This window comes from Dermochelys coriacea, chromosome 1, assembly GCF_009764565.3.
Source record: "Dermochelys coriacea isolate rDerCor1 chromosome 1, rDerCor1.pri.v4, whole genome shotgun sequence".
In the NCBI taxonomy this organism is placed as follows: Eukaryota; Metazoa; Chordata; order Testudines; family Dermochelyidae; genus Dermochelys; species Dermochelys coriacea.
In genome coordinates, this window is record NC_050068.2 from 35846491 (window position 1) to 35860782 (window position 14292).

The 14292-nt window shown below is 39.2% G+C and overlaps 1 protein-coding gene across 5 annotated transcripts in view; it reads right to left on the reverse strand.

The window, feature by feature from the left end:
* The window catches only part of CWF19L2 (CWF19 like cell cycle control factor 2), a 197014-nt gene that overhangs the window by 155822 nt on the left and 26900 nt on the right, over positions 1-14292 (reverse strand). For all 5 annotated transcript variants that reach the window (XM_038371146.1, XM_043504209.1, XM_043504207.1 and 2 more), the window contains one exon: positions 7160-7279. In XM_038371146.1, the coding sequence (XP_038227074.1) occupies positions 7160-7279 (120 nt within the window). The remainder of the gene's footprint in view (positions 1-7159; positions 7280-14292) is intronic.

The following is a 14292-nucleotide window of genomic DNA, read 5'->3' on the forward strand; positions in this document are numbered from 1 at the left end:
ATCAGATGATATTCATCCAAGAGTTCTGAAGAAACTCAAATATGAAATACAGAACTACTAATTGTAGTATGTAATCGATCGCTGAAATAAGCCTCTGTACCAAATAACTGGAAGATTGCTAATGTAAAGATAACGAGGAGTCCGGTGGCACCCTAAAGACTAACAGATTTATTTGGGCATAAGCTTTCATGGGTAAAAACCCCACTTCTTCAGATGCATGAAGTGGGTTTTTTACCGACGAAAACTTATGCCCAAATAAATCTGTTAGTCTTTAGGGTGCCACTGGACTCCTCGTTGTTTTTGTGGATACAGACTAACACGGCTATCCCTCCGATACTTAATGTAAAGATGATTTTTAAAAAGGGATCCAGAGGCGATCCTGGCCATGACAGGCCAGTGAGCCTAACTTCAGTCCCAGGCAAGTTGGCTGAAACTATAGTAAAGAAAAAAATTATCAGTAACATAGATAAACACAATTTGTTGGGGAAGAGCCAACATGCCCTTTTTGAGAAGGGAAGTCATGACTCACCAATCTATTAGAATTCTTTGAGGGTTTAAACAAGCATATGGACAAGGGTGAGCCAAACGATATAGTGTATCTGACCATTCAGAAAGCCTTTGACAAGGTCCCACGTCAAAGTCTCTTAAGCAAAGTAAGCAGTCATGGAATAACAAGGAAGATTCTCTCATGGATCAGTAATAGGTTAAAGATAGGAAACAGAGGGTAGGAATAAATGATCGGTTTTCACAATGGAGAGAGGTGAACAGCAGAGTCTGCCCAAAGATATATACTGGGACCTGTGCTGGTCAATATATTCATAAATGATCTGGAAAAGGAAATGAACAGTGAGGTGGCAACATTTGCAGATGATACCAAAATTATTCAAGATACTTAAGTCCAAAGCTAACTGTGAAGAGTTACAGGGGAAATCTCTTCTGGGTGACAGAACGGAAGATGAAATTCAATACTGATAAATGTAAGATAATGCACATTGGAAAACAATCCCAACTACATATTCACAATTATGGGTTCCCAACTACACATACACAATTATGGGTTATAAATTAGCTATTATCACTCAAGAAAGATTTTGGAGTCACTGTAGATAGTTCTCTGAGAACTTCAGCTCAATGTACAGCAGCAGTCAAAAAGGCTAACAGAATATTAGAAACTATTAAACAAAGAGAAAATATCTTAATGCCACTATATACATCCATGCTTCCATTACACCTTGAATATTATTCCAAATTCTGGTTGTTTCATCTCAAAAAAGGATTTAGTGGAACTGGAAAAGGTTCAGAGAAGGGCAACAAGGATGATCAAGGGTATGGAACAACTTCCATACAAAGAGAAACTAAAAAGATTTGGGCTGTTTAGCTTAGAAAAGAGAAGACTAAGGGAGAATATGATAGTTGTCTATAGAATCATGAATGGTCTGGAAAAAGTGAACAGAGATGTGTTATTTACCCTTTCCCACAATACAAAAACCCAATGAAATTAATAGGCAGGAGATTTAAAACAAACAGGAGGAAGTATTTTTTCCACACAACGTACAATTAACCTCTGTCTGCCACAAGGGGAAGACACAGGTGGATCACTATAATTGCCCTGTTCTTCACACTCGCCATGAAGGGTTGGTACTGGCCACTGTCTGAGACAGGATACTGGGCTTGATGGACCATTGAACTGACCCAGAATGGCTATTCTTATATTCTTATCCTTCAAGAAAGGGTTTGAGAAAACCAACATTCAATTGCAAATGAGAAGAGAGAGGAGAGAAAAGTATCAACAACAGTTTTAATGATCGCAAGTTTCAATACTAATACCATTTTCAGATGTTAATAACTTTTTTGGTGGGGGAAGACTAAAGTTTACCCCCAAAGGTGAATTTTCAAGCAAAAACTATTCAAGCTGTTTTTGACTTACAAGAGGGTTAAAAAAAAATGGTTTCCTTCATGTAACAAATTAAATTCTGACCACTATTTTCTCCTCCTTGGAGGACTCAAAATTGCCCGAACTCTGAAACTTCAAACTTGCTATATAAGTGGGCCTTAAGAAACCATCTTTCTTTGCTACGTTTGAAAATAAAAAAAGGGAACTAAAACAGTTAGGAATGCAAAGTGAACAAAATCAATGGATTTAAAAAATGTATTCATTTAACTTGGATTTGAATTTTTTTTTAAATATTAGCCTATTTCAAATTAAAATTGACAACCAATGTTAAGGTCTAAAATTATTGCGATATATTTAAATCATGAACACTGAATACAAAAATAATATTAAGCAGTAAATGTCTGTTGCCAAGTTTAAAGAACGTTAAACCATTGAAATGGTGGAAATCACTGACAAAACATCTGGAACCAGAATTTTACTGAAGTGCTAAACCTGCTTTTGACAGCAGTAGCCTCTTCTGCAAGTGCATAGAGAATATTTTCTTAATTTCAGTTCAGTACAGTTCAATGACTAATTCATTCAATGTTAAAATACAAATTGGAAGTTGAAAAAGCACGAAAACCTGTTTTCCTCTTCCAATCTATGAATGAAAATTAGGTGTGAGGATGAAATCTATTAGTTCTAAAATTTTGAAAGATGCGGTGAACAGTCAATTCAGTTCACAAACTAGATACTTCTGTTGCTTAATAAATCAATTTTAAATGCAAAAAAATTTGATAAACTTTTTTCTTATGTATCCAGCACATAAGGTAGTTTTATTTAATGAAACAATTTTTAAATGCTGTTTTGTGCATTTTTAATATATTTGCATTTTTATTCAAATAGAGCTCAATAAAATTGCAAGAAAAAAATTAATCTAGTAAATACAAAATTCATCTACCATTTTCTAACAAAAAGTGTAAAAAAGTGTAAGTTATGATATACAATTGCTTACATAAGTATACAGACACTGTATCCAACTGGTTGGCAAATTTAGTATAAATAGTATATTTAGTTGCAAATCAAGATATTTCAATGGTTACTAACCAATGAGAAACCACCTTTCTTTAGGAAAATAACTAAAAAGTACAAACACAAAACATGATTAACATCTATGCTTTAAATCAAGATTTCGTGCTTGCTGATGAAAATCTTGCATCTTACAAAATATAAATGCATCTGAGATTAGATGGGATTTAGAAGAGAATTCAAAGAATATGAACATCCTGAGACAAAAACTCAAAATGTTTACTGTACTTTAGTAGGCACAGTGCTGATCAGGGCATTCTCTACTGGTAGTGTGGACTATGACTTTCTATAACTCATGGTTAATTTTTAGGAACAGACAATCTGCACGGGTCCCTGTCACTGAAGTAGGTTGCATGGCCTGCTCCATAATAGCTGCTTAAGGCAGAAGCCTCTTGCCATCAGCGTTCTGTTCTTGAACAACTATAAGGTCACTATAAGGGATAGCCACCAACATGCTGGTCAGTGTTTAAAACCTGGTGAGGGCATCCTACCAGGCTAAATCGTACTTAACTATGAACTAAAACTTAAGGGTACTACTATAACTAACTATACAGAACAGAATCACAAGAACACAGATAGAAAAAGTGTGAGGTAAAAAACCACACAACACTCCAATTCAAGCTACAGGCCGTGAGAAGGAACTAAGGGGGATCAGGCGGCACTGCCCTTAAATAGCCATCAGCAGCTCTACAGGCCAGAGGTTATAAACACTGCCCCTATGAGTAGTGCTAGGCAGTCTTCGGGCTTTGGTGTGCTATGTGAATGCACACCTGAGTGGAATACACGTCTGCAGCCAATTGAAGGAGAACTGCATTCTCTCAGTCATACAAACCAAGGTATTTAATTTGAGATGCACCTTTGATTTCTATCTCCAAATTACAAAAGTTTGCACTTTCCACAAGATTCAGTAAGTTCTGACAGAGACTCCCTCCATGGAAAGAAGAAAATTGCTTCACTGTAATTCCTGTTCTCAGGAGATACATAGAAAGAGATATAGCTCTCCAATTCTGAGTCAATGCTCCCAGAGTATGATTAGCAGGTACCGCCATTATGCAGAAGTCTAAATTCATTACGTTGCTTCACTACTGAGAGTGAAGGGTGCACTTGCCCCTGCACGGGAGCCATAATGGCCTTTATTGCCTCTGACCACTAGTTCCTTTTTCTCTACCTAATCCAGAGGGCCATATTCTCCTTCATGATCCTGCCATTTGACAACACTCTGGGAGCCGGCAGGAATGTCCACTGAAGTAAAGGGGTTCTCTGGGCTGCAAAGCACAACTGAAATGGTTCTACCTTGTACTCCCAACTCTTCATCACCACGGGCATAGGACATGCTGTGGGAAAGAAGAAGAGTGGTTGGACTATGCTGCACTCAGTTTTAAAGACACCTTGGCGCTCCCACCAGCACACAGTGTGTGCCAAGAGCAGCTCTGTCAGAATGGAGATTGTGATGCAGAACGCATAAAAGAATGGCTGTGTCAGGAAACAGAGTAGCAGCCGTGTTAGTCTGTATTCGCAAAAAGAAAAGCAGTACTTGTGGCACCTTAGAGACTAACAAATTTATTAGAGCATAAGCTTTCGTGAGCTACATCCGATGAAGTGAGCTGTAGCTCACGAAAGCTTATGCTCTAATAAATTTGTTAGTCTCTAAAGGTGCCACAAGTACTGCTTTTCTTTTTGTGTCAGGAAAGTGAGTGGGTGGTGTGACACTTTATGCTCCAAAGAAGCACCCTGGAAACCCATATTCACCACTGTGAAATAATTATGATAATATTGTGTACAAAGTATGCCTTGTGAGGTATCATTTTAAAAATCTTCATCTGCTGAACATTAATATTCTGTTTGATTCTATGTGTCATCACAGTATGTAAAGTTATGAAGTTTTGCTATGTGTGAGTTACTGAAATACGTTGTAAGATTGGAAAACCTACAACCAGCCTTTCAGGTAAAACAATGGAGAAGCCAGACAGCGTTCATGGCCTATTAAGGGGAATCCATGCTACCAAGTACTATCACAGGATCTGTATACAATGAAGACTTCTCAGAGGGAGCGCATAGATAATGGACACTGCTTGACTCATGTCACAACAAAAGATTTTTCCAGCACGCTGGAAGTACCTAAAAAGGAGGGGAAGTGACATCATTTGGCTTCTCTCCCCCCACAATTCAACACCTGGAAACACATCTGGAGAACAAAGACTTTGAATGGGAGAGGTGGTACCAGGCTGGAAAGGAGAATCCCATGTATTAAGAAACTCTACCATTTATCAGAGTGAGACACTGCCTGGTTCAAAACCTGTTTAGTTTATAGAATTAAGATTGCAATTTTTTTATTTTTTTTTTTATTTCTTAGGTAACCAACTTTGATCTGTATGCTTATTTCTTGTAATCACTTAAAATCTTCCTTTCTCTAATTTATAAATCTGTTTTATATTTTACCTAAAACAATGCGTTTTGGTTGAAGTGCTTGGGAAATCTGCTCAGGATGCAATGGCTGGTGCATGTTCGGTTACCTTTGTGATGGACTAGGTTATAAATAAGGCTGTGTATCTGTCACAGAAGTCATGGATTCCGTGACTTTCCGCATCCTCCGTGACTTCTGCAGTGGCTAGTGTGGCTGACCCCAGGGTCACTCAAGCAGCTGGCTGTGGGACCAGGGGCTCAGGCATCCCCAGGGACCACCACACCGGCTGCTGCTGGAGCAGACCCGCAGCAGTGGCCTCCAGAGCAGTGGCCGATGCAGCTGGCGCCAGGGACCACCTGAGCAGCAGTCCTGGGGGCAACCAGAGCAATGGCCAATGTGGCTGGCCCTAGGGACCGCCTGAGCAACAGCCCCAGGGACAGCCGCACGAGCCTCTGCTCAGCAGCTCCTAGCTGCTGGGACCACCCAAGCAGCAGCCAATGGGGCTGGCCCAGAGTCCACCCGCAGAGCAGCAACTCCCCAGGCCCCCCGCCCAGGGCACCGGTCCCCCCAGCCCCCGCTAAGATTTAGACAGGGGTATTTATGAAAAGGTCATAGAAAGGTCACGGGCCATAAATTTTTGTTTATGGCCCATGACCTGTCCATGACTTTTACTAAAAATACCCATGACTAGCCACTGCAGGCTTCTGACCACGACAGGACGATACGGCCCTGGGGTCCTAGGCTGGGAAGCTGGGGGCATTAGCTGCAGCCTCTCTATTGTTGGTTCATGAGTGGCTGGCGACAGCATTCATGTAACTCAGCTGGGTGTGTCCCTGTCAATGGATGTATGTGTAAGTGCAGTATCTGGATGGGGTTTACAGCTTGCCCTAGCATCACAGTGTGAGAGGGAGCCCAGGTTGGTAAGACAGAAGGCTCAGCAATACCCCAGTTCCAGGTTGCACCCCAGGGAACCCATCACAAATAGATAACTCGGATCTGTTAAAATATACCTTCTGAGATCAGGAACTACATGTAAATAATCACATACCACATTCCATATATTTTTGGACTGAACGCTGAAGACTCCTTTAGAAATATAGAAAAGTTTAAAAACAACAAAACATCGCCCCCTTCACGCCTTCTCAAAAGCTAGTAAGGACAACAACTAGGATGATGTAAATTGAATCGAAACAGGAATCTCATGTCAACACTGATGTTTCTTAGAGGCAAGACAACAAACTGGAAAACTCTACAATAGTGGGTGGTCAAAGACAGGACTACAGGCATATAAATACTAGGTAATATTTGTCTGCCATCTGCCTGCAGAACTGAACCGAAAGTCAACCTCCCCCTTCCCCCCCCCAGTCTGCCAATTTCTACCTGTTCAACAGATCTTTATAAAGTGATTCAAGTATTATGGCAGATAGGTGCCATAAAAATACAATTTATTTTTATTATATAATCTTTTAACTCTAATTTAGTCGTCATTTTTCTACTAGAATTGGCTTTCTTCTTAATTGAAGTTTAACTGAATGGGTTTCCTATCACACAATAAGCTTCCTAAAGTAAATTCTCTCCCTCATCCCAAACAAGTAATAACCTGACCACCACCATATGGTCAATAAATACTAATTTAAGAAGATTTTAAAAAGTAAAATTGTAATCTAAAAGAGGATTCATTTAAGCAATTTAGAGTACTCATAGTTTATAAAAACTTAAGTGTGTGAAAACTATACACTGCATTTAGGAAAATACAGAAGAAACTGGTGCAATATATAAATAATTCCTTTTACCTGTTCAATTGTTTGGGCTCTCTGTTGCTCCAATAATTTTTCTGTTTCTTTTTCAGCTTTGAGTGATGCTGCAGACGTGGTTTTCAGAGACATAAAATCTAAGGTCATCCATTCATCCCTCTGTAATAATACGAACAGTTTCATCCAAAACAAAATAATACCCACACTCAGTAAACACTCATTTCTTGTAACAAAAATATATGGCTCAGCTTAAATCAAACTCACAAAATTACCGGTATCATCCGATATCTGTAATATATGGTGTAAATTTTACAGTAGTTTCTAGTTGTCAAAACATTTTTGCATACAAAACAAATATTCTAAAGACTTCATTCATGACATTCACTTACATATGCAGACTTTTACAGCTTTTCTTTGTAATTCCAGGTGTATAGTCTAGATGTGACTTATTTATGAGCAAGCAGACTAGTAAATATGTGGGTACATACAAATTCATTAGAGTAAATAGGAATGTTGTTCTTCACTGACATTGTATGTTTTGTACATCATTTTGCCAGATCACTTTACATGCCACCTTACTCCAAAACCACTGAAGAGTTAATGATTCTTACTGCATTTGGCTTCATGATCTCTTTGGTCTAATTTAGCAGGCACAAAATCTGCAACTAATCATAGGGTGCAGTTGATAGCTCCCAGACAGCTAGGTTTCCAAACATGCCCATAAATCCAGTAGTTAAACACTTAACTTCTATGAAACATGTCAACAAATGCAGGTACAAAACCACATTTACAAAATGCCAGATTGGGGCCATTTTAAATATAAGGGCTATTATCTCAAGAAAAACGTAGATTAAATAAACCATGATATAGGGCAATATGCCACACTCAAACAGGTAAAGGCATATTTTCCTCCCTCCCCACAGATCACACAACATCTACAACAAGTAAAATATTTGCGAAGCATGAAAAGAAAGCAGTAAAATGCACAATGAAAACAACTAATTAATCAAAATCAAAATGTGAGACACATCCATGTGTATTCTAACAACAAGAATGGAATTCTGGTACCATTCTAGAACCATTTAAAAATAGTGTTCATTCTGATCCTTAATTTTCAAGGCTTGAAGCGCCAATCTGAATAGCTGCCACTATGTTATATCATGTCTCTCATTTACAACCAATGCTGCTAGATGATGCAGCAGAGACAATTTCAAATATATGAAATGGAAGATACTCCACTTCCTAAAGGAGATTTCGGCTAAGGAGAAGGAACAAAAAGTGGGGTCATCTACAAAATATCATCAATTTACCATGGTAAATGAGCATAATTAAGGTACAAAATATACAGGAATGACAGAAAAGGTTGTGCTGGTGGGGGAGTGGCACTGGATGTTCAAGAAAGCATAGAGTCAATTAAAGTAAAAATCTTAAATGAATCAAACTGTACCAGAGAATCTTTATAGCTAAAAATTCCATGCTTTAACAATAAGAATATAGCAGTAGGAATACACTACCAACCACATGATCATAATGATGACAGTGATTGTGAAATGCTCAGGGAGACAGGAGAGGCTACAAAGGATTTCAACTATCCTCATTGGTACATCTCACCTCAGGACAGGATGCAGAGAACATTTCTAGACACATTAATGACTGCTTCTTGGAGCAGCTTGTCCTGGAGCCCACAAACGGAGAAGCAATTCTTGATTTAGTCCTAAGTGGCACACAGCCTCTGGTTCAAGAGGTGAATATAGCTGAATCACTCAGTAAAAGCAACTATAATGCAATTTAATTTCACATCCTCATGGGGGAGGTGGGGGAAGAAATGTCAAAGAAACCCACCACAGTTGCATGTAACTTCTAAAAGAGGAACTACATAAAAACAAGGAAGCTAGTTAAATGGAAATTAAAAGGAACAGTCATAAGGGTGAAATGTCTGCAAACTGCATGAAGACTATCTAAAAACACCATAACAGAGGCTCAAGCTAAATCTATGCCCCAAATTAAAAAAGAGCACGAGGACCAAAAAATACCACCATTGCTAAACAGCAGAGTAAAAGAGGCAGCTAGAGGTAAAAAGTTATCCTTTAAAAACTGGAAGTCAAATCCCACGAGGAAAAAGGAAAGGACCATAAACTCTGGCAAGTCTAGTGCAAAAGTAATAAGGCAGACCAAGAAAGAATTTGAAGAGCAACTAGGTCAAGACACAAAAACTAACAGCAATTTTTTTTAAGCACATCAGAAGCAGGAAGACCACCAAGCAGTCACTGGGACACTGGATGATTGAGAAGCTAAAAGAGTATTCAAGGAAGATAAGGATATTGCAGAGAAGCTAAATGAATTCTTTGCATCAGTCTTCACTGCAGAGGATGTGGGGCACATCCCTACATCAGGACCATTGTTTTCAGGTAACAAATCTGAGGACCTGTCCCAGGTTGATGTGTCCATAGAGGTAGTTATGGAACAAATTGATAAATTAAATAGTAAGTAGTAACCAGAACCAGATGGTATTCACACAAGAGTTCTGAAGAAACTCAAATATAAACTACAGAACTACCAACTGTAGTATGTAATCAATTGCTGAAACAAGCCTCTATACCAGATAACTGGAAGGTGGCTAACAAAGCCTATTTTTAAAAAGGGCCCCAGAGGTGATCCTGGCTATTACAGGTCAGCGAGCCTAACTTCACTGCCAGGCAAATTGATAGAAACTATAGTAAGGAACAAAATTATCAGATGCAAACTCGATTTTTTGGCAAAGTGTCAACATGGCTTTTGTAAAAAGAAATCTATTAGAATTCTTTGAGGGCATCAACAAGCATGTGGCTAAGGGTGATGCACTTGATACATGGATTTCAGAAAGCCTTTAACAAGGTTCTTCACCAAAGGTGCTTAAGGAAACTAAGCAGTTACAAGATAAGAGGGAAGGTCCTCTCATGGATCAGTACCCAGTTAAAAAATAGGAAATAAAGTGTAGGAATAAATTATCCATTTTCACAGTAAAGAGAGGCAAACAGCAGGGTCACCATAGGATCTATAGTGGGACAAATGCTCCTCAACATAGAATTACAGAATCATAGAACTGGAAGGGACCTCGAGAGGTCATCTAGTCCAGTCCCCTACACTCAATGCAGGACTAAGTATTATCTAGACCATCCCTGACAGGTGTTTGTCCAATCTGCTCTTAAAAATCCCCAGTGATGGACATACCACAACCTTCCTAGACAATTTATTCCAGTGCTTAACCACTCTGACAGTTAGGAAGCTTTTCCTAATGTCCAACCTAAACCTCCCTTGCTGCAATTTAAGCCCACTGCTTCTTGTCCTATCCTCAGAGGTTAAGAACAACAATTTTTCTCCCTCCTCCTTGCAACAACCTCTTATGTACTTAAAAACTGCTATGTCCCCTCTCAGTCTTCTCTTCTACAGACTAAACAAACCCAGTTTTTTCAATCTTACCTCATAGGTCATGTTTTCTAGACCTTTAATCATTTTTGTTGGTCTTGCCTGGACTTTCTTCAATTCATCCACATCTTTCCTGAAATGTGGCGCCCAGAACTGGACACAATACTCCAGTTGAGGCCTAATCAGCATGGAGTAGAGCGGAAGAATTACTTCTCATGTCTTGTTTCCAACACTCCTGCTAATACATCCCAGAATGTTTGCTTTTTTTGCAACAGCATTACACTGTTGACTCATGTTTAGCTTGTGATCCACTATGACTCCCAGATCCCTTTAACAGTACTCCTTCCTAGGTAGTCATTTCCCATTTTGTATATGTGGAACTGATTGTTCCTTCCTAAATGAAGTATTTTGCATTTGTCCTTACTGAATTTCATTCTATTTACTTCAGACCATTTCTCCAGTTTGTGCAGATCCTTTTGAATTTTAATCCTATCCTTCAAAGCACTTGCAACCCCTCCCAGATTGGTGGTATCCACAAACTTTATAAAAGTGTACTCTCTCTGCCATTACCTAAATCACTGATGAAGATATTGAACAGAACCGGACACAGAACCAATCCCTGCAAGACCCCACTCGTTATGCCCTTCCAGCATGACTGTGAACCACTGATAACTACTCTCTGGGAACGATTTTCCAACCAGTTATGCACTCACCTTATAGTAGCTCCATCTAGGTTGTATTTCCCTAGTTTGTTTATGAGAAGATCATGACACACAGTAACAAAAGACTTACTAAAGTCAAGATATACCACATCTACCACTTCCCCCCAATCCACAAGACTTGTTACCCTGTCAAAGAAAGCTACCATGTTGGTTTAACACCAGCACTAACATATTGATAAATGTTCTGGAAAAGGGGATAAACTGAGATGGCAAAATTTGGGTGACTGGGTGACAAAATGGCAGGTGAAATTCAATGTTGATAAATGTAAATTAATGCACATTGGAAAACATAATCCCAACTATGAATATAAAATGATGGGGTCTAAATGAGCTCCTATCGCTCAAGGAAGATCTTGGAGTCATTGTGGAAACATCCACTCAATGTGCAGTGGCAGTCAAAAAATCTAACAATGTTAGGAATCATTAGGAAAGGATAGATAATAAGACGAAAACATCATAATGCCACTATATAAATCCACGGTACACCCACATCCCTGGAGTTCTGGTCACCCCATATCATAAAAGATATTAGAATTGGAAAGTATGCAGAGAAGGGATATAAAAATTAAGGTTATGGATCAGCTTCCATATGAGGAGAGATTAAAAATATTGGGATTATTCATTTTAGAAGAAAAGATGACAGGGTGAGGGGGCGGGGGAGTGAATGATAGATGTCTATAAAATCACAAATGTTGTGGAGAAAGTGAATAAGGAAGTATTGTTTTCCCTTCACATAACGAACTAAAAGTTCACCCAATGAAATTAAGAAACAGTAAATATAAGGAAGTACATTTCACACAACGCACAATCAACCTGTGGATCTCATTGCCAGGGGATGTTACGAAGGCCATAAGTATAACTGGGTTCAAAAAGAATTAGAGAAGTTCATGGAGGATAGGTCTAGCAATGGCTATTGGTCAAGATGATCAGGGATGCAACCCTGCATTCTGGATGTCTTTAAACCTCTGACGGCTAGAAGCTGGGACTAGGTGACAGAGGATAGGTCACTCGATAATTGCCCTGTTCTGTTCATTCTCTTTGAAGCATCTGGTACTGGCCACTGTCGGAATACAGGATACTGGGTTAGATGGTTTGGTCTGACCCACTATGAAGTCTGACCCATTCTTACAGTGATCCTCTCCAAAATAAGAAAAAACTTGAAGAACTCAATGCTTACAGGAAGAACAAATGCCCATGAGCTAAAAAAGGGATTGTTTCTGAACTTTTATCCTGCTATTCTCAGCAATCAGTAAAGGGCATTTCTCTGATTCAGAGAGGCTTTTTGGTTCCCTTGACTAGATGCACTTCATGAAGTCAGTCCCCTGGAAGCCAGAACCATATTCACAATTAACTTCACAGTGTAGAAAAGGCCATGAAACTTATGACCATTTTTAGGTCATTAAAATGTGCTGGGGAAAATATGTATCTGTCCATTTGCCAATCCCGAAGGAGTCCACCAAGGGGGAAAAAATCCTCAAATATCACACATTAAACTCCTCATACAAAGTGTATAGTTAATTCTGGACAGCCAAGTACCAGTCGACCAATTCACAGACCAACTAGTGTTTGGACAAGGAAGAAATGACCTTGAAGCAAAAGCTATTAGTAGAAATCCAAAAACGTTTTTATACAGCCTCCTCAGTTTAGATTGCATTCAACAATCTACACCTTAAAGCTGGGCCCGGTAGGGTCATTCAGGAAAGTTCCTGTAAGTTTACTTATATTGCCTTGAGGCCTGACCTGTCAGAAAAGAGAAGGAGAAACCTGAAAAGCAGAGATGCTGAAAGAGACCTGGGGGAAAACAATGGACAGTAATTATATAGGAGTTTGCAATTCAACATGGCAGAAAAAAAAAATGAATGTAATTTTGGACAACAGATACAGGGACATCACATCACAGGGTGTTTGGCCCTAAGGTGACTGCACTTGAAGTAAAGCATTCAATTTAAGATCTTTGATCACCAGATACATTGGAGGGAGATTAAGAGAAGCTTACTTATGAGAAAATATATACAAGGGAAGCTACCTCTCTTTCTCACTGCACTTAGGTGGCAAAAAAAGATGGGGGACAGAGAATGCTACCCCAAAAATTTCCCTGTACAATGGTTTGATAGGATAAACAGAGACCTAGTCTGGTTTGCACACCCTCACCAAAAGAGGAGCACTTCTTTAAAATCATCAAATTGAAGAAAGCTGAAAGAAAATAAAGGACCCACTGTAACACTGCTGGTGTTACAATCATGGTATTACTAATAAAAACCTCTTGAAAGGAGGCTTAACTACACAGAGGGGAAAACTAGATTAGGGAAAGTGCTGGAAGCAAGGGGACCAACCTTATTGGTCCTTGGCTGTTCCAAAATTTACCCTCCTAACACTATGTGGGCCTAGCACACACAAGTAATTCATGTGCTTCATGCCACACATGAAGTAATTCACATATGTGCCAAATAGAATTGGACTAGACTTGCTTTCACAGGCCTGAACAGTTCAGCCTGAATCATTTCCATCTGCACTAGTTTAGTGCCATCATGGTCTCCACTACCATAGTTAAGAGAGTCCTATTCTTAGTGTCCTACAGTACATCAGTGGCCTTTCAAAACTCCCCCTACTCTATCTAGGGTCTACATTAGCATCATAGGATAGGTAACCAAAACTGAACTGAGAGGATTAACACACACATCAACACAGCTATCTATAAAAAACACACTTAACAGTCTGTGCTTAAACCAGTGCAATCACACTGCTTCAGTTAGGGGCAGTTCAATTCTCCAGATGACACATAAATTTGTGAGGTGTAGAGCATAGCTAAGAATACTAGCAGGATCCCTGATGCAACCAGTCTTGCTGGTCAAACATTCTGCAGTTTCTTTAGTCACTGTACCTCTTCAGGCACTATGTACCCAAAAAGTCATTGAAGATTGACTTGATCTATGCAGAGAAATTAACAGGGTTAGTCAAGATTTTAATCTGACTTTATTAAGAAAATCAGGCTAAATCACTACATGCTTTGGCATATGATGGACAAAACTGATGCTTGGCAACAAA